At 33.2% G+C, this 21604-nt stretch overlaps 1 protein-coding gene across 1 annotated transcript in view; it reads right to left on the bottom strand.

Moving 5' to 3' along the window:
- Nucleotides 1-18830, bottom strand: part of LOC124369978 (methylthioribose-1-phosphate isomerase) — a 29162-nt gene extending 10332 nt beyond the window's left edge. Inside the window, exons 1-3 of the mRNA XM_046828215.1 lie at nucleotides 18370-18830; nucleotides 9297-9532; nucleotides 6292-6500 (exon numbers count right to left, since the gene is read on the bottom strand). Of these exons, the coding sequence (XP_046684171.1) occupies nucleotides 6292-6500; nucleotides 9297-9532; nucleotides 18370-18501 (577 nt within the window). The 5' untranslated portion in view covers nucleotides 18502-18830. The remainder of the gene's footprint in view (nucleotides 1-6291; nucleotides 6501-9296; nucleotides 9533-18369) is intronic.
- Between the last annotated feature and the right edge of the window lie 2774 nt (nucleotides 18831-21604).

The following is a 21604-nucleotide window of genomic DNA, read 5'->3' as shown; positions in this document are numbered from 1 at the left end:
TCATATTTGCATCAGTTTTGATGGATGCACCACATACTGTTCCTAGGTAGTGCCATAATATTTTTACATACTGTCACAGTTATCATATTTGCATCAATTTTGATGGATGCACCACATACTGTCCCTAGGTAGTGCCATAATATTTTTACATACTGTCACAGTTATCATATTTGCATCAGTTTTGATGGATGCACCACATACTGTTCCTAGGTAGTGCCATAATATTTTTACATACTGTCACAGTTATCATATTTGCATCAGTTTTGATTGATGCACCACATACTGTTCCTAGGTAGTGCCATAATATTTTTACATACTGTCACAGTTATCATATTTGCATCAGTTTTGATGGATGCACCACATACTATTCCTAGGTAGTGCCATAATAATTTTACATACTGTCACAGTTATCATATTTGCATCAGTTTTGATGGATGCACCACATACTGTTCCTTGGTAGTGCCATAATATTTTTAAATACTGTCATAGTTATCATATTTGCATCAGTTTTGATGGATGCACCACATACTGTTCCTAGGTAGTGCCATAATATTTTTACATACTGTCACAGTTATCATATTTGCATCAATTTTGATGGATGCACCACATACTGTCCCTAGGTAGTGCCATAATATTTTTACATACTGTCACAGTTGTCATATTTGCATCAGTTTTGATGGATGCACCACATACTGTTCCTAGGTAGTGCCATAATATTTTTACATACTGTCACAGTTATCATATTTGCATCAGTTTTGATTGATGCACCACATACTGTTCCTAGGTAGTGCCATAATATTTTTACATACTGTCACAGTTATCATATTTGCATCAGTTTTGATTGATGCACCACATACTGTTCCTAGGTAGTGCCGTGATATTTCAGTAGTGTCTGTTGTCTGTATTTAATATTATTGAAAATAACACATGGTTATCCAGTTACTGTTTTTTTCAATTGTAAAACTTTTTTGTGAAAAAATAAATAAATTAATTAAAATATCAATTAAAACAGTAACTACAATAACTGAAAACTGCAAAAAGTTAATCAAACCAGATTATGTTATAAATGCAACAAAAAGGCTTAACAATACATATATCAACGATATATAAAACAGCTTTAATAATTTATTAAAAAATATAATACACACTATTGCTGAACCTCTATTATTTGGTTTTAACCAGTGTGTAATTGTAGATGTGTTTCCACAAAAAAAAAAAAACAGTCCAAAATATACTCGATTAAGGGGAGGCGGTACCCCAGAAAAAATATTTTTTTTCACATTTTTTTTTTATTTTTTTAAAATGTTTAGCGGCTTTTTTCTGCACACAATGATATATAATACATGTATATTTGAAAATTGTAAACCTACAGAAAAAAAAAGTTTTAAAATATGCTTACATCATGTTTCAGGAAGAAATTTGTGACAGCGCTTGCGTTTATTCACACATGTACTATTAGTACATATGACCTTTTATTTTTGTGTGCTATAATTTGCTTTTGTTGTGTTGGCAGGCCTGAACTAACTTCTATTTCATCAGCTTTGAGTTCTGCTTCTGACTTTATATACTGTTTGTTTATTGTTTTGCTTAGTGTTTTGGTGCTTTGTGAAGTGATATAGTGAGTGTTAGTTAGTAATTTATATTTATTATTGCTAACAAGATTGTTTATGTATAAATATGCCTCGTGTTAAAAGTAGTTATGCTAAACCCCGTAAAGGAGTTGGTGGTAGGAAAAGAAAACCAGCCAGTCCTAACCCTAATGAGATGTCAAAAGATGAGTCTATACCCCTAGGCCTGAAATGTCAACACAATCTCAGTCAAGCTCTTCAAAGAAAAATAAACATAGATAAGTATGAGATGTTTAATTGTGATGAAAACTATGACAATGAAATTATAACATGCAAATTTTATCAGATCAACTTTTTAGTTCATCACTTTGTAAAAAATTGCAAGAAAAGTGGTTTACAAGTGCGTGCTGCTCAACATTTTGGCCTGGCTTTTGAGATGGAGATTTATTGTTGCCCATTGTAAAATATGTACATAAATTTAATAGTTCTAGGAATATTCGTTTAGAAAAAAAGACTCTATTTGATGTAAATATTAGACTAGTGTATGGACTGAGGTCTATCGGGAAAGGTATGGCTGCAGGCAAAATGTTATGTGGCGTAATGAATCTTCCGCAACCTCCAACAAAACCGTTTTCGATATAATAAATTTTTAAAAGACAAGGCTAAACAGGTAATGGATGAATCCATGAAAACTGCTGTGGATGAGGCTGTTGAGGAAAATAAAACCTTAGTAAGAACGAACGCGACTTAAAAGTAGGTATTGATGGCACTTGGCAACGGCGTGGCTTTAGCTCTCTAAACGGAATTGTTACTTGTACAAGTGTTGACACAGGAAAAGTTTATGGACATAGAAGTGTTATCTAAAATTTTGTAATTGTTTGGACAAACAACAACATGAGGCTATTTGTTCGGCAAATTATCAAGGCTCGAGCGGAGGTATGGAGTCAGCTGGAGCCTTAGCTATTTTTCACCGATCAGTAAATAAAGTATAATGTTAGGTACTTAGAGTATTTAGGTGATGGAGATACAAATAGTTTCAAAACTATTGCCAGACAGTAAACCTTATGGTGAAGTGGAAATACAGAAACTGGAGTGTATAGGCCATATTCAAAAGAGAATGGGGTCTAGGCTAAGGAAACCTAAAAAGAGACTCAAAAGGCGTAACACTTCTGATGGCGGCAAACTAGGTGGAAAGAATAGACTAACAGATGGCATAATTGATCAATTGCAAACCTATTATGGAAATGCTATTAGGAAAAATACTGATAACCTACAGAACATGAAGGCAGCGGTTTGGGCCATATATTTTCATAAACTTTCGACGGACGGACAATCCTCAGCATGGCCTTTGCCCGTCAGGAGAAAATACATGGTGTAAATACAACAAGGCAAAGCACACTAAAGAGCCATATTCTCATAAGAACAGCATTCCTTCAGCTATAATGTTAGCCTTGAAACCAATCTTTCAGGCTTTAGCAAATCCTGACCTTCTTCGAAAATGTTTACACGGTAAGACGCAGAATGTCAATGAAAGCATCAATAATGTCATCTGGTCTAGAGTGCCAAAAAAAGATTTTGTGACATTGAACACACTTGAGTTTGGTGCTTATGATGCTATTTCTACTTTTAATGATGGCAAACATAGCAAAATGCAAAATGCTTAGAGCAGTAGGCATTGAACCTTGCAAGAGGACAATTGACGCAATGAAAAGTTTTGACTACGAGCGAGTGCGACGAGCAAATTGTGCGATAAGTGACTTTCAAAGACAAGCAAGGAGACAAACCAGGAATTTAAAAAGAAGGATTGAGGAGGATTTTGAAGAGGAGCCTGCATATGATCCAGGAATGCACTAATGCTACGGTAAATAAATTGCATGTTTTTTTCTATAATTTTGTTATTGTTTACTCTATTTGTGGCTGGGTATAAGTTCTATTTCATAAATTTTCTCTGTTATTTCTCTTATAAATGTATTCTAAAACTCAAAAATGTTTGAAATAATATAGCCTAATTAATTTTTTTTGTATTATCTTTCACTCCGTTATGACTATAGGCCTAAACCCGCATCGCGTTACTTTTGATATACAAATTTTCCAATATAGATAATTCTAAATATTAAAAGCATATATAAGCCTATTCTATTAATATAAAGATCACATTTAATTATAAAAACCAATTACATATCATATATAGGTAAAAATATTATATAACATAGCTAAATAGGTCATTATATTCGTTTTTTTTGCGATTTCCCGCAAATTTACTTTTTTACAGTTTTTGCACACAAAGGTACACGTTTCTCAGAAACTACTTGGACAATCAACTTGAAACTTTTACACACATTTATATAGGTATTTTGGCACCTACTGAGTTTTTTTGAGATGCCTCCTATTATAATTAGGTACCTAAAAAAAATATTCTAAATTCCAAGTTTGATATTTCAATATGGGTTTGAAAAAAAAATCATAAAAAATTTATTTTTTAAGATACAAGCACCAAAAAAACTCAGTAGTTGCTTAAAATACCTATATATGTTGTATAAAAAAATTTAGGTTGATTGGTCCATTAGTTTCTGAGATAATGGTACCTATGTTAACATTACAAAGATAGGGGTACCCGCCTCCCCTTAAAGGAGAGATAGAGAGAGAGAGACAAACACGAGAGTTATCGACCAGTATCATTAAATTCACTCTTAGTACATTAAACTGATAGTACATGATCAGGTTAACCTCTTCTTTGAAAATATTAACGACTAAAATTTCTCAGTTTGGATTTAGAAAGGGAAGATCCATAATTTATGCTGTGGAGAGGCTGGCAAGAGAACTCCTTTTGACATATTTTTCCTTATCATAAGAACTGTTACAGTTGGTTTCAGTTCATGGTGAAATATCCAGGGATGTTTTTGTTGAATAGGGAATACCTCAAGGATCTGTGTTATCTTATTTTTAATTAGTATTACTGATTTTTCAAACTCATTAAACATAAGATCCCTATTATGTGATGATACTACTTTCTTAAACACTGCTGATAATGTGAATGAACTTAATTTGCAATTTCAAGCCAACATAACAGATGCTGCTATTTGGTTCAGAACAAATGAATTTTTACTTAATGAAAATAAAACTCAAAAGATGTTATTTACGTTAAGAACTATACACAACAATAATACTGAAGAGGATATGGTTTCCAGGACTACATTTTTAGAAATCTATATCGATAATAAGTTAGTTAAGTTGGCTGGCCCATATAGATATTATATCCTCAAAGTGATCAAGAGTTACATACCTTTTAACACTATTGACAAGTTGTGAGCCAATTCATTATCTGACAATAACGTTTTATGCTTATTTACAATAAGTTTTTCAATACAGTTTAATTTTATTTGGCAACTTTTCTCAGATTGATGAAATTGTGATTCTAAAAAAAAATACAATTAAGGAAATAACAAATTTAGAACAACAATACTCATAAAAAGAAAAAGGCAATAATCGAGTACCATAGATTGAGCAAACCATTATCTAGCCATGTTGTATTGTCTGCGAAAGTGTTCAATAAAGTTAATCATCTTATAAGTATACATTCAATGAAAATATTTAAAAATAAATTTTATAAATGGTTAATAAATAATAATTTTTATTCTTTAAATACATTTTTTTAATGTCGTGATATATTTTTAAGGTAAGAATTTAGTTTTTATTCTGTTCAACTGTACTTCATTATTTACTAATATTTTACAATAAGTGTCTGTCTAATTTTATTCATAAATAAAATAAATTTATATTTTGTGCGTATGCCTATAAGTTGTTTTGTTTCTATTGTTATTATGGCCTCTAGTTTTTATAGTCATTAAGTAGGATGAGATTTTACTAGGCATTAACTATTTTTAAACAAGTTTATATTTATAGATTTATTTGTCATAATTGGAAATATTGATACATTATTTATATAATTAATTAAGTTAGTGACGTGGCAATACTGCTCGATATGAATGACTTTGTCAATGTTTTGTAAGCCTGAACAACAATACAAATATTCTTATTCTTATTATTATGACCTGTCCAAAACTCAAGAAGAAAAATAAATGTAATACTCATTCTAAAACTAAATGATTGACTACTATCGGAACAATGAGTTTGACAGTTGACCACAAACTAGCCAGTAGAACTACAGTACCAGGAATTACTAAGTTCAGTTTTTTTTTATTGCTGCATTCATACATATGAAGAAAATTTACAAATTAAGATTTCAAGTTTTTTGTTGATAACAACAAAGAAGGTACCGGTTTATAATGATGTCAACCAACCTACATTTTTTTTTTTTTTTTTTATAACTCGGAAACTTGGAATCCGATTAGACAAAATTTTTATACAATATAGATACAAATGTACTATATTGTACTTTTGAAGTAAGAAGTTATTCAATTGAAATAAGAAAAAACATGTAATTAAATTACATCTCAACTTTTGGCATTGACCCAATGTTGGCGCGGCAGCTGCATCTACACGTGAACCAACAGTCTGCACAGGGCAGTGTTGTTTCTACAGTTCGGTTGTTAGCTATTTCACATTTACCCCGGCCAAAACTAGCACTACTGATTGATGATAGATTCGTTTCATAGGGGAAATTTTTATATCAATTTCAAGAAAAATCAGTTTGTCTTCTTAAACAAATTAGTCACGATTGGCTCTCTCGTCCAGAAATGATTGTGACTTATGAGCTGCTCACCTATCTTGTCGCGGGCAAACAGTGAGCGAACGATACCCAGAGCTGTTCCATAGGCTGAAGTGGCCAGGGAGCCGGTGTTGCAGTGAGTCAGTATCCGAACTGGTCCATCGTTCTCCTGCCGTGCCAATATGGCGTCTGCTCCTGCTTCCCCGATCGCTTGATTGTCTGCAAGATCTTTTTTTGGCATCTCTTCAATGGCCTCGATGAATCTGACATTGTAAGAAAACAATTGAACAGAGTACATTCATTTACACAAACTAAAGTGTAATAAGATATAGTACATTCGTTTACACAAACTAAAGTGTAATAAGATATAGTACATTCGTTTAAACACAAAAAATCAAATGTAGTACATACAAATACTCTAAATACTTTTTAACCCATTGGTGACGGATGACGTATATTGCCGTCATCATGTATACAGCGCGTAAAGACGGATGACGGACAGTGTCCGTCATGAATTTTGGGATTTGTTCAATCGATATAATTCTCGGGTTATTTGTATGGTTTTATTCCGTTCACCAACAAGCGATCGATAGTTGAATCGTATTATTCGGTATCTAACATCCGAATACAAGAAACTGAATGCAAAAACCGAACATAAACCTGAATACCGTAACTGTTTGCAATAGAACAGCGATCAGTCGAGCAACATGGCGTCTCGCGATGAAGTGTTTCTCCGTTCGTCGGAGTTATCTGCGTATGTGGATAATGTACTGAATGAAAGTGATAGTGATAGTGGTTGATTTAGATGGCGAAACTGTGAATATCAATGACGATAATGATGAAATCAGTGACAATGACGGGCGAAGTGATAGTAGTGATGACGATGACGACAATGACAATAGGCCTACCTCCAAACTTGGACCTGGACAAATGACACAAACACAGTAAGGCAAATCAACTTTACTGGAAATTCAGGTTATAAAATCCAATTGTTTCCAGGCAATTGAATGCTGATTGTACAGAGCTAGATGTATTGAATCAATTTCTAACCAATGAGTTCTGGGATAAAGTTGTAAGTGAAACTAACAAGTATGCTAGGGAGAAAATTCTTGGTGGAGGTGATGTTAGGCCTAATAATAATTGGACTGATGTAACCAAGGATGAAATGAAGGCTTACTTTAGCCTTGTTGTTTTGATGTCACAAAACCCAAAACAAAAAGTAACTGACTATTGGTCTCGCAGACAAATAATTCATTGTCCTATCTATAGTGAGGTTATGTCACGCGACAGATTTCAAATCTATTTCTAGATACTTACACTTTTCATCCTCACTTCTGCAAACTGACAAACTAAGGAAAATCGACCATTGTTGAATTACTTTTGTCATCATTCAAAAGGGTATTCAAACCTGGAAAGTTTTGTTGTATTGACGAAAGTTTGATGTCCTTCCGAGGAAGGTTAGCCTACATCCAATTCAACCCTTCAAAAAGGGCTAGGTTTGGAATTAAGATTTATAAGGTATGTGATTCTGTAACAGGGTACTGCTACAATTTCAAGATATACACTGGGAAGGAAATTACCAATGACACTACAATGCTAGTTAGTGAACAAGTTGTTTTGACAATGACAGAAGACTTAGTTGGTGAAGGTCGACTTATGTTTATGGACAATTGGTATTCATCGCCAAACCTTTTTTTGGAGCTCCTAAACAGGAGATACTTATTGCATTGGTACATTGAGAGCCAATAGAAAAAATGTTCCAAGGAAATAAAAAAAGAAAAAACTGAAGAAAGGAGAAATAACATTTCGCTCAAGTAATAACATGTTGTGTCTGAAATGGAAAGATAGGAAGGATGTGACAATGCTTTCAACATACCATACCACGAGAGACCAGATTTCCAAGAAGTAACTTCTCAGCGAGAAAGTAGAAAACAAAATCCCAGTAGTAAGCCTCAAACCAAATGTTGTTGTAGATTACAAACAAGTATATGTGTGGGGTAGACAAGCAGGACCAAAAACTTTCCTCCTTTCCAGTAATGCGTAGGAGTGCCAAAGGGTACAAAAAAAATATTTTTTTACCTTTTTTGATATTGCATTAATGTAATGCTAGTATTGTACACAACTTGGTCACTAAAAAGAAAATTCATCTTTCAGAATTTAGGCTAAAACATTGTTGACCAGTTACTATCAACAGTTCAGCTTCCTGATAGGCCTACAGGAGGGAGGCCTTCACTAGACCAACCAATGAGGCTACAATGTAAACAATGGGGACATTTCATTGAAAAAATTTCCTCCAACAAAACAAAGCTAGACCATCCAAAAGATGTAAAGTGTGTTATGATCACGGAAGGCGATCAGAAACAATTTACCAATGTAAAAAATGTAAAAGTTCCTTTACATTTGGAGAACTGTTTTGAAATTTTTCATACAGTAAATAAATACTAAAAAAAGTAAAAATGTATTTGTAATTATTTGTAAATATATACCACACATGAATTCCACAACAAAAAAAACTTTTTTACAGTAAGTAAGTTATACCACCATAACTGAAAAAAAACTATTAAAACGTTTTTTTAAACAAAAAAAAACTCAGTCCTGGGTTTGTCACAATAGCGTTAAAATCTCAGTCTCCAATGGGTTAAAACTATGTAGTTATTTATTCTTAATAACAATATTAATACAAATAATTTTATGGTTTAGTAAATACTTTTACAGTTGGTTGTAAAGTTATGTGTACTCATAAGAAAAATTGTTATTTATAAATTACATTATAATATCTACATATATGTTTTAGCAGATTCATACAGTTACCAAAGTGCCAATAAGGCAACATTAAACAACATTTATATTACATTTCTCAATATTAGTCTGAATGTGAATAATAATTAAAGTCAGTAAATAACCTGGACAGTAAGGATATATCTTTTGGTTACAAAACCCAATATGACATTTACACACTTATAAACTACATATGAAACAAGTTTCTTTAATCACCAACAACCAGGTGTTGTTGAGATCTTTACCATAATTCAATACTGATTTACAGCAATATAACCTACTTGGCTTTCATTTCATCTGAGTTAATCCTCTCGTCCTGATCCAACTGGTTGACAAGGCTGATGAGATACTCTGCTGCTGTCTTCATGTTGACTGCTGTGGGACGAGCTGATACCAAATAATTGAGTTTTCCCTCAATCTCTCTCCTCAACCGCTTCTTCTCCACTGGCAACTCCCGCTGTAGCTCCACTGCCAAGCTCAGGCAGCCCACAATTGCTATCGCAGGTGCCCCTCTCACCTACATCATAGATATCAGGTTACAGTTTTCCCTCAATCTCTCGCCTCAACCGCTTCTTCTCCACTGGCAACTCCCACTGTAGCTCCACTGCCAAGCTCAGGCAGCCCACAATTGCTATCGCAGGTGCCCCTCTCACCTACATCATAGATATCAGGTTACAGTTTTCCCTGAATCTCTCTCCTCAACCGCTTCTTCTCCACTGGCAACTCCCACTGTAGCTCCACTGCCAAGCTCAGACTGCCCACAATTGCTATCGCAGGTGCCCCTCTCACCTACATCATAGATATCAGGTTACAGTTTTCCCTGAATCTCTCGCCTCAACCGCTTCTTCTCCACTGGCAACTCCCACTGTAGCTCCACTGCTGAGAAAAGAATCTTTATCAAATTAAAATTAAAACCTAATATTTTTAAATCTTCAGTGGGTTTTTTAAGAGATCTTTGTGTTGGAGGCAACTCATTATGAACATAACCATACAAAATGAAGTAAATATTATGTACAATTGTATTACTTTTAACCCAATGTTTAAAATTACAAATTAAAATGAAAGCATCAACCAAATTTTACATCAAATTACAGGTATCTAACAGTTAGAACACAAAAAAGCCAACATCAAACATACCAGTGAGTCAGAAATTGGTAACTAACACAGAGAAAAGAGATAAAATCAACCCCTTCTTAAATAATGTCATAACTAATCAAATTAAAAACCTATAACTCAAAATTACTTGTATTTTACTAAAAAAACATCACAGTGTATTATAAGACTAAATATACTTTTTAATGACCAATTAAGCACAAATGACACTACTTTCAAAAGCACTGTTTACAACAAAACTTCTAAGCGTCTTTTAATTTACAAATATCTAAAGAGAACCTTGTATATTACCATTGTGTTATTTGAATGATTTTCCCCTCCTAATAATTTAAAATTTAACTTCCAAATTTAAAATAATTCCAAATTTCTGTTAGTTACAAAACAAGAAATAAGAGGCTACATTTAAATGCATTGAAAACATTGTGAACTAAAATTACTAACAAAAAGAAATAAACAAGAAGTCTAGAGGCTATTACAGTGGACAAACCTGCTCTCTCATGTACATGCACTGAACATTGAACACTAATGACATGTCTACTATAAAATCCAATTATAGTAGAATTTATGATAGAGATTAATTAGAAACTAATCATGATAAAAATATTCAAAATAACTAGAAGTTCTAGAAACTGAATGAGGAGGAGAGAAATTAAATACATGAGAAGAATTAAACACTTACTTAAATTATATTGAAGACCCTCAAAATATTCTAAATTCAAATACAGAGAACAAGACCAACCCGATTTGAGAAAATTTAAATATTAAACAGAAAAACCGATCAAGATTACAACTGTGTTGCTAAAATATAAATTGAACGTATATTTAAAATAATGAAATATGTAAATATTTATTTGTTTAATTATTTATTCAGTTAAAGAGTATATTTGTGCACTATATAGATGGCATGATGCCAAAGAACTTTTGTTTGATTTAATACAATCAAAACCAAGGATGAGAGTTATAATGAAACCTGCATTAGAAAAATGTCCACCAAGTTGTTATGAGATCTGTTTTGCGATCGCTTAAAATTATATTGACCTGCAAGCTTAAGTTTCTATAAGTAATACTAGTGGCCAGTTTCTAGAAACCAATATTGCCAGAAAAACTAAAACAATCAGAAACAAAAGAAGCGGTTCAGTTTCAGGTAGAAAGAAAAAGTTGTCCACTAAATAGAATAGAATATAACACACTGTTGGAATCTTGCTAAATATTATAAAGTCCGACTGTGCCAAGGCGTTATATACAGTCTATATGTGAGCTCATACTCATCAAGTTATTAAATATTTACGAGCTTCATTATTTACCATAACATTAGCTTTAAGTGAACATAGTGTAGTTTGCAAAACAGCATCCAACCCACATTAATATGTCATTTTACCTGCGTTTCCATGCCGTAGTTAAAACATTTAATGTGTGCCTTACGGGGTTTCACTCAGAACACAACAGCTGTTCAGAGAGTTTTTGATCTGACACAAGGAATGTATCTGTGGACACGATCCAGCAGATAACTTGATACTCTGTTCGTTCTTATGTGTAGGCTTTTTGTTTGTTAAAACTGAGAAAACTACACAAGTTTTTACGCTGTTGCAATGCATAACATATGTTGAGGATGAGTGCTAGAGAGGGCTTTACAGCCCTAACTCCACCTCTTTAATAAAGGCATTTTTCATTTCATACCATTGAAGTAGAAGTTGTTACAAAGTAGGCTACTCAATTTTAAGAGTCAAACCCCAAAAATTAAGGAACTGTTAAAATTTACTTTAAAGGCTTTTGCCTCCTTCAAGTTTCATTGTAAAACATGGTCCATAAAATTGTTCCAAGGGTGTATCTGGAGTGTGTCTGAGAGTGACAATACTAGTGTTGCACTTCAGGAGGATGCAGATTCCAGGATATACATCTAAGAAGAGTCAACAGGTTGTAGGAAGAGAATAAGCCTCTGCAAGACTGCAACTTTGTGAGTCTCAAGATGATTCCAATCACCTTCTTTTGCAAATGAAACACATACTGAGTTTTTGTTGTTTCAGCTTCTCAAATTTGAGATTATAAATTATTTGAGGATAGATACAGCTAAAATATGCAGACAATAGTATTTCTTCATTAACAAATAAGTTTCCACAATACGAAAACACCACTACTAACCTTCCGGAACACTTTTTCTACATGCCAATGGTATTCTAAAATAGGATTCACAATCAACCCCAAACAATCACTGAAGCCAATTGTTTGAAGCTGTTAATTTCCAATAAAAAATGGAAGAGAATGCTACATATGCCTGTATGTATCGAGAGTTTCAACGCAAATATTTGGTCAGTGTGACACGGGTCCACACCATTTATACCAATGACACCACCCATATAAGATTTTGTATAAATAAATGTTTTGCCATAAAAGTGATTATATTCCGTGATTATAATGCTAAATAAATACAATAGGCTAAAATTCTAGGTTCGGGATTTAAGGGCCTATATTCTGTAATAGAGTTGGGCTTCAACTTGTTAATGTGGAAAACATGCTGGCTGAGGCATTCAGAAGATTAGTCTATATTAAAATCATGATGAGGTCATGATGATTTCGTAGTCATGCCTCAACAGAGATTCCAAACAACAGCTGTAATACTTAAGAAATAGTTCTATATGCCCAACATCTAGGCGAGGAAGTTTGTATACAGCAAGAATGAGGCAGGGAGATGTGTCTAAATTAAATTTCATTACCTCTAATTCACAAAGCCACACAGCCTAGAATTCAACATTATCCCCTATCGGAATTACCACCAAGCCCCTTTCACAGAACTTAATACAATAACTTGAGGCTACCACAATGCCAAGACAACATTACTAATTCCAGTTTAAAATTTCCACAAGCCTCTAGACAGATGGTACCTATGTATAGATTGATTGGCATCAATACATTTAACATTTAAATTACACATTTAGCTGATATTGCGGCTTTCCACAATATTTTGCACCTTTTTATTTCCTGCATTATAATCATAGTGCCTATTATTGATATGCCAAGCTGTAGTATATGATCGTAGACAGTTTCAGGTTAAAACCAAGTCAGATCTATTCCAAGGTAGAGACTTTGTGCTCTTTGAATTCCCAGCTATTCAACATATATTGCTATAAACAACGATATATTTTCATAAATTACATCATATTTTGCTACTTTTCACTATTTGAGAATTCTAAAATATATAAAAAAATATTTCTAAAACCGTGTTTCCACCTATTTAAGTAGAATAATATAGCATTTAAGTTTTGTTTTTAAATTTAATATACATACAAATCACTGTACCAGAATATTATACTGCATTCTTTGATGAACAGTGGTTTAGAATACATTATAATTGTTATATAGTATACGTGAACAAAATACATGTCTCCTTTCTACTACTTTTTTGGAACACTTCATCAAAATCAAATTCTATCAAACCAAGACCATTGTCATAAATAGCATTAATAGATGGAATATTACATGAAGCAGGACAAATGTTTATTAATAATAAATGACAATAAAATGTTTTTATTACATATAAAATATATATGTCATCACAACCTGTGACAGAAAATGGTAAAATGTTACATTTGTTCCCTATATTAGGGTCTCCACACATACACATGGTCTGCTGAGATGGCTACTACAACCATAACTGCCAAGCTGACTATCCAACTACAGAGGGAAACCATTGTAAAAGCATCCAAGCATCTATTGTAAAAAATGTAACCTGTAGCAATACAGGTTTCATTTATTGTATCAAAGATGTATCAAAAATGTAACCCACAACATAATCTGTTGAGTTTTTATTTAATAACATGTAGTCATTTTTTATATATTGGTAATTAACATAATTTATGACCATGTTCTTCATTATTTATGTAGTTTCTGATTAAATGTTTTATTCAGCACCTAAAAATAACTAAAAACTATTTTTTTGTTCAAAAATGGTTTTTTGGCTGGATATTGTTAGTAGTAGTACAAGAAGACACAACTGTTTAGTGTATAGGGATGTGTTTGGGCCTAAAACGTGTAATTACCAAAAGTCCTGCAAACTTGGACTTCACAATTTGCACTGTTCCTTCACACTTCACAAAAAGCAAGTCTGTTTGTGCCTATTATTTCATATAGTATAGTATTCATTTCTTAGTTTTGGTTAGTTGTCTTTGGAACGTCTGTTTTCATGCTAAACGTCTATGAGTTGTTGAATCTACTTTCACATCTTTGTTTTTATGGTACATCGGTACAATCCGGATTCCAGGATTTTTGGAAGAGTTTTACTTAGCGTAGAACTAAAAAATACTGCATTATTACAAAGAACAGACTTTAAATGACTTACTTGGAAAATTACATGTCGTTATGATTATCGGTTCTTGTTTTATGCCTCCCAAAAAGAAGCGATGTGGCTACTCTGTTACCATCTACTATTTGTTACATCCAAAACAAAAGCATAGGCCTTGCTATAGTGTTACCGGTACAACTAAAACATAATAATGAGAACATGCGAACTTTGTAACTTTCAGTTACAATAAGAACTTTAGAAGTAATTACTTTACTGCAGCCTAATATAATCCAACTCATGAAACAATACGCTGAATCTGTTGCCATACTTCAGTCACTATTATCCGCAAAATAGTTTTTTCTATGTTTTTCAGACACAAAACTGGATATTCCAAGAGAACCATAAGAGCTATGATGATGAAACAATTCATGGATTGAGAATGTATATATCAATATGCAGATATTCTTGTATTTTGAAATCATTTGGTTCATTCGATTTTTTTAAGTGACTAAGCTTACTTCTCTTGGCAGACTATGGATGTATGTTTTGTACGGAGAAAAAGTTTTGATTTTTGTTTATGTTTTCCATATGTTTTCAAAGCAGAATGACACAGCTTTACCGAAACAAATAAACTGTTATATAAACATCTGATCTGAACTAACAAAAGTTGACATTAATGAAAAATCTGTTAGGAGAGATTAAAAGGGAAATATAAAACACAATAACATATAACATTATGTATGATAAGGAAAATAACGAAACACTTCTTTAATCAAGTAGTGTTTTACACTGATTTGTTTTCTAACTTTTCCATCAGTTTACTCACATATTATTATTGACATAAACGTTGTCCGAAATATCACATTGTCTGTATCTATCCCTGCTACTGCAGACTTTCCTTGGTTATAGAGTTTTCCAGGTTAGGTTACTCGCTTAAATTAAAACCTGTCGAAATTTACAAAATCAATTCATTCTCTGTTATTAATAGCTATGTTGATTTTAATACACCAAAATCTTCCAATGCCAAACAATCAATTGCAAAGAAACTAAAATATATAGTAGTAAAATTCTGGTCTGAATAAAAATACAAACTACTAATATATTTATTAATGAATGCGACGTGAAATTGATTAACTTACTGCATCATTACTTACTAGCAATATTTAAAGCTCATCGGATTGTAAATTGAATTTCAGCACATTTAATATTAATTCCAATTCCAGTTTACTACTAGTTTTGTCCTGATTATACTTAAAAAGAATTAAAAACAAATTAGTTCGATCTTTTCTAGGTAACAAACCCATAGTGTAATTTATCCTGGAAAAAAATTAGTCTTTCTGTTGATTATAAGTGTAACCTTTACTCAGTTATATTTGGGCCTTACCTTACAATCAGTTAAAAAACATATGACATAAAAACAGATTTTAATATAAATTTTGCTGAAAAAACTTCAAAACCATTAATTGACTTTTAAAAAAATAAATTAAATTTAACAATGTCAAATGATAAAACATAAGTGCCATCCCCTCACATGATTAAGAATAAGATATTTACTTATAGACGTTACTTGATGATTTCATCTGTAGTCAATTGACATTTGAATAGTCCAAATGTGGCTCAAGAGCAGGGCACAGTATCCTCCCCCGTAGGGTGGCAATTAAAAACTTTATAGGTTCATATGCTTAACAATATAAAGTAAAAGAAGATGTCTTACTTCAACCAGGCAAAGTTCTGGCTAAGAAGCCCTCTCTTACATTTAACCTGAGGACCAACGGCTTAAAGGTGACTTCCGAACCACCACCTCCCCTTGGATAGGCCAATTAGCCATCGGGTGAGCTAAATCAGCTCTCATGTTGGGTGGTTGGTTCTCAGGTAGCCTACGTCTGACAGTCAGGTACGAGGTTAAGTGAATTTTCATAGAAAACACTTAAATTATAAACAGCTGCAGTATAATAAGCATCCAACACTCGAATGATCAAAAATATCGAATCATCAATATTCATGAGTAAGGAATCCTTGATATAACTACTTAAACAAAATTACGTTATAAGTATTTCAAATTACAGTATAAAAAGTAATAATGTTATGGTGAATAAATAACAATCTAGGCTAGGTCATAAAATATAACTTAACAGTTTCTTAATTTTTACTTGTATTTTGAAGGATAAACGTATCTGACACCTTGTGACACAAATAAAACATGTTCATATCTGTGTACATGCTGACATAACAGAAGGACAGTATTAGACTATATCATACAAGCAATAAGGCTAGGAATGGAAATATTACACTATGGAATGTTATTAAGCGATATAAGTAGGATTACATTAGGTTATCGTAAATATGTTAGTAGTAGTACCAAAATTAAACATAACCTTTATGAGTGCTCACATGATCTGAGGAATTTTGGTACAATCTCAAGGAGTGTTTTTCCTTTTTCACCAGCAGTGCTGGGCACCGAAGTCCACAGACAATGTGGGAAGTTATCTAAAGTCAGAAAAATTTCCGATCACAAACGCCCCTGGCTATTGTCGCCGCACTTCTGGTGAAATAAGAAAAACATCCCTGGAGGTTTTATCCAAATTCGAGCTTACATCATGTGTGCGTTTGTTATCTTTAACTTTTTATATTTTAATACCTACATATGTATAGTCTAACAAGAAATAGTAGATAGGACTTCATAGTACCTAATAATTGTGTTGCATAGTGAAAATTTGAATTAACCTATTTATAATTTTATTAGTTTATCAGTCTATGTCACATTGTAGTGAGTTAGTTAAATGTTTGTGTATTAACATGTTACCACAGTAACAGGTTACTGGAACATAATACCTCAACATGTTATTTTGTAATAAGTTATTGACAAACATCAGTATTTCCCATCTCTAGTTGCCATTACTCAAATATCGTGTACATTATTTAACTTTGTTTATTTCGAATAATAATGTTGAACTGTATTACATTATAGACTTTTAAGGTTATTATAGTGAAGCTGTAGGCTAGGGGGCCTATATTAAGGTTATTATAGTGAAGCTATAGGCTATTTTTATATATCAAAGAAATATATGCATTTTAGATTATACAAAATAATACAACTTTGATCGTACTATGTTTGAGCAGTGTAGTACTGTACTTACAAGTACTTAATGGGGTAAACGTGTATTTACACGCAACATTTACATCGTTCTAATTGATGATTTGATATTATCGATCATTTGAGTGTTGAAAGCTTATTATACTGCAGCCTTATAAATAATACTCTAAGGCGAGGAGGTCTGCCCTCAGGTAGGGCGGTTGACCTTAGTGTAGATCTGGGTGGGGTGGTAGGATAGTTAGTTAGATTAGGTGAGTTTTTATTAGTTTACATCAAACTGCTAATTATATATCCGCCCCAAAATCGATTCCCTTCCAGTCCTCTAGCTGACATTCAATATTAGGTTACATTTGGGTTATTGTTAGACTTAATTTTCCGGTACTTTGTTATACTTTTCTTACTAAAGTTTGTGATAATATAGTGTGATGTCTATAGTCAGGAATATTTTAAAGGTAGTTCTTTAAATCCTAATTGCATTACATAATATTGTAGGTAGGCCTATATGGTAGGCTAAAACATATGAATAATTACATACATTGTTTAATTTTCTCCTTTTGTGGGAAAGTTTTTGAGTAGTGTCATCCTTTAATTTAATTAAAATTGCTAATCTTTTTTCTTTTTAAACCCATTTCATTTAATCAATCTATAAACACATGACAAGTGGCACTTGTAAGCACTTTCTAGAAACAAGGTATGCTTAGACTTTGATAATAATTTACTTTCATAAAACAGCAATAAATTCTGTCTTTAGATTAGATTCTTAACTGAAATTAATCATTTACCATTATAATAAAGTACTAATTAATTCGACCTATACATATGCATGCCCTATTTAGGTAAAACTAGACTAGGAATAAGAAATGTCACTAACCTGCATGGAATGAATGGCATGCCAACCATCTTCAACACAATTAATTTGTATGTATCTAGATTCTAATGGTAATAATAATTGGTCGAGAATCTTTAGTTCTCCCTTATGGTATTTTATGGCCTCTAAGGTCATTCTGGAAAATTTCTTAAATTAACCTAAACTACGATAATTCAAACACGTGTCGGCGTTACCGTCAGATACCCATGTCCCACCTAAGTTAGTGTCCCAGCCCCATCTCCATTCAGTTTTAAGAAACCTATCGAAAAAAATAAATGTCCACGTGAGAGTCTTTAACTCTCCAAGAGATAAAACACTGGTTGAAAAACTTATTTTAGCAGACCTTATTTGGCACACTTCAGCTATACCTTTTAATACACTTTAACGAAAGTTAATCTAAACTACATTTCCTTATTGAGAGAAGGCTCTCACATAACATAACAAACTTTCCTTGCACAAACGGTGCACTAGGGTCGGTCGGGGTAAAATGGGTACAAAAAACATGCTCTTTTTAACTTTAAGGCCTTTTAAAAAGTTTCTTGAAATAATTACAAAATAATTACAGGTTCCAGCTTATCATTGTGACCTCTTAGAAATAGTTTAATATGTAATAAAAGTTAATAAACTATTTAGTATAAAAGTAATTATTTTTTTTATAGTATACCTATTTTACCCCATGGTTTGGGGGAAAACGGGTATAGTAATGTTTTCATAGTAAAAACACAATAATTACAAGTGCTGTACTTATTTTACCCCAGTATTTGTGTAAAGTAGGCACAGTAAAAATAACTAATGAAATATTTTGGTCACAAAAAATTTATTATTACTAAAAATATCAGTTAGACAAGTAATTTATTTAAAAAAAATTAAAACATAGAAACAGTTCGTTGAGAGGGGCACTTCACACACAAACTTGAAAAATCTTCCATTATAATCTGGTACAGAAAAAACATTAGAAATTTGTCCTAAATCAACCCACTCAATGTCTTCTTTATCAGGAAAAATGTAACGCTCTCCTTCACCTTTGCATTTTTGTCAAAAACTTTACGGAATATCGCTCCTTGTTGCGAAGATCTTGTGCAGTAATTTGTCCCCTGTACTCCTTCACAACCGTGCCACATTCACTTTGGTAGTTTTATACCTACCCATGATCCTACAGTGTGGTTCAGTAGGTTTTACGTTTTTAGGTAGGCTGCTTTCATCGTCACTTTCTGCCGTATCAAATAAGCGTTTAGTAGCTCTAGGTTTTTTTTTTTTGCGGCTTTGCTTGGACCAATCCAGGCTCTTGTTTTATTGTTTTTCCTAAGGCTGTAATGGGTTTAGGCCTATTAGTTTTACTTTTTATTTTCTCTTTTCTGGCATCTTCTTCTTCTTTCAGTCTGTCCATTACTTTCATTTGTTGTCATTACTTCACCACAACTTCCTTGAACTCGTCGCCTTTTTGTCTTAGAATTTTTCAATGCATCTTTTACACTTGATGACTGTTCAGGTGACAATGTACTTAAAATTGCTTCTCTCAGTTTCTTCATTGGTGAAGGAGAAATTTCAGGTAGGCCTGCTACAGAACTTGATGGGCCGGGTAAATCTTGTACAGGATTAGCTAACTTTAATCCAGTGGGTTCTGGTCGGCCAATGGGTGCCTCTGCGATGTCTTTGGGTGTTTCGATGGAGTTTTTGCTTAGGTTGTGCTCCACTTTGTAAGTCCATTGGCCTAGTTGGTTGTACTGAAACAATCCTTTTTTCTAAAACAGACTTATTCACAGGATAGATCCCAGAGCCCTTAAAACCACCAATAATGTGCTCAGATTTGAATGAAGTCGATACCAGTTTACTTAGAAGACTTGGAAAAACAGCCTTGTCAACATTTTTTTAAGCCGCGATTCACGATACCAGTTCTTCAAAATTTCTCTCCACGCACTTTTCATAGGAGCAAATACCCCAACATCCAATGGCTGAAGTGCATGGGATGTATTTGGGGGCAAACACAGAAGAATAATGTCATTGTCTCTTGCCACTCGGGTTACGTTATAGGTCAAGTGACTTCCATGTCCGTCAAACAAGACAAGAACTGGTTTTTCAAGATTTTTTTTGTCTGATTTGCAAAATTAATGAGCCATTTCTCAAAAAATGAAATCTTGCATCCAGCCAGACTGTGTGACTCCATAGAGTGCACCTGGCGGTCCTCCTTGAACCCAAGTACTTTGCAAATCTCCCTGTCCTTTAAAAACAACACAAGGTGGGTAGCGTTCACCGGATGCACTGGCTACAAAAAGAACACTGTATTGCAGTCTGCCAGCTCCTCCTGATCTTGAATAGGACACTTTTGCACTTTTAGGGACAAAGACCTTACCCTTAGTGGGGATCTGTGCCTAGGCCAGTTTCGTCCAAGTTGAAAATACGTTCTGGGTGATTTTCTAACCCATTTTTCCACAAGAACTTGCTCATAAATTTTAAAAAAACTCATCTACCACAAACTGAGACAGTCCTTCAGCCCTTGCTTTTGTTAATATTTCGGGTTTCCGTTTTGATAGTTCATGTGCCCAACCTTTTTTCAAACCCTCTTAAAAAGTCATACCCTGGCATATCGTCCTTGAATGGCGTCTTTCTACCCACTGATTTTACATAGCTACACACCATATATTGCAAGTCTTTTCTATCTAGTGGATAACCACATTTTGCTGCATACAATAAAAGCCTCCACAATATAGTTCTCCTCTTCTTTTGATAGCACTGTTGCCTTTCCAGAACCAGGAGTTTTAGGAGGATTTTCACTCCACCGCCGAAGGGTTTCATAAGGAAATGTTATATTTTTCTTGCTGCAGCATATACTGAGCTTCCATTGTCAACTTCCTTTACTGCTTTCCTTCAAAGAATCTTCATCATATTTTTGGGTTTTTTTCTTTATGTATGTGCGTGGCATGATCTAAAACAAAAAAAGTGAGGTTTAGTTTTCAGTTTTTAAAATATTATACCTATTTTACCCCATGTTAACAAATTATGAATAGCATAAAACCTATTAAACTTTAAAACATTAAACAAGTTAAAAGTTAAAGTATATATGTGTAATGTATACATACCTGAATTTGAAACTTCTATTTGATTAGGTTAAACTTTTAACAATGTCATCAGTTAGGTTGTCTTGGTTTACACTGACTCCTGTGAACATATGTTTTTTTCATTTTAAGAAGCTACCAGCAGTTTAGCCAACTCACTTTCAGTATAATATCATATAAGATGA

The sequence above is a fragment of the Homalodisca vitripennis genome, chromosome X (genome assembly GCF_021130785.1).
Source record: "Homalodisca vitripennis isolate AUS2020 chromosome X, UT_GWSS_2.1, whole genome shotgun sequence".
Lineage (NCBI taxonomy): Eukaryota > Metazoa > Arthropoda > Insecta > Hemiptera > Cicadellidae > Homalodisca > Homalodisca vitripennis.
The sequence above is the reverse complement of the archived record's forward strand: the minus strand, read 5'-3'. Positions and strand labels throughout refer to the sequence as shown.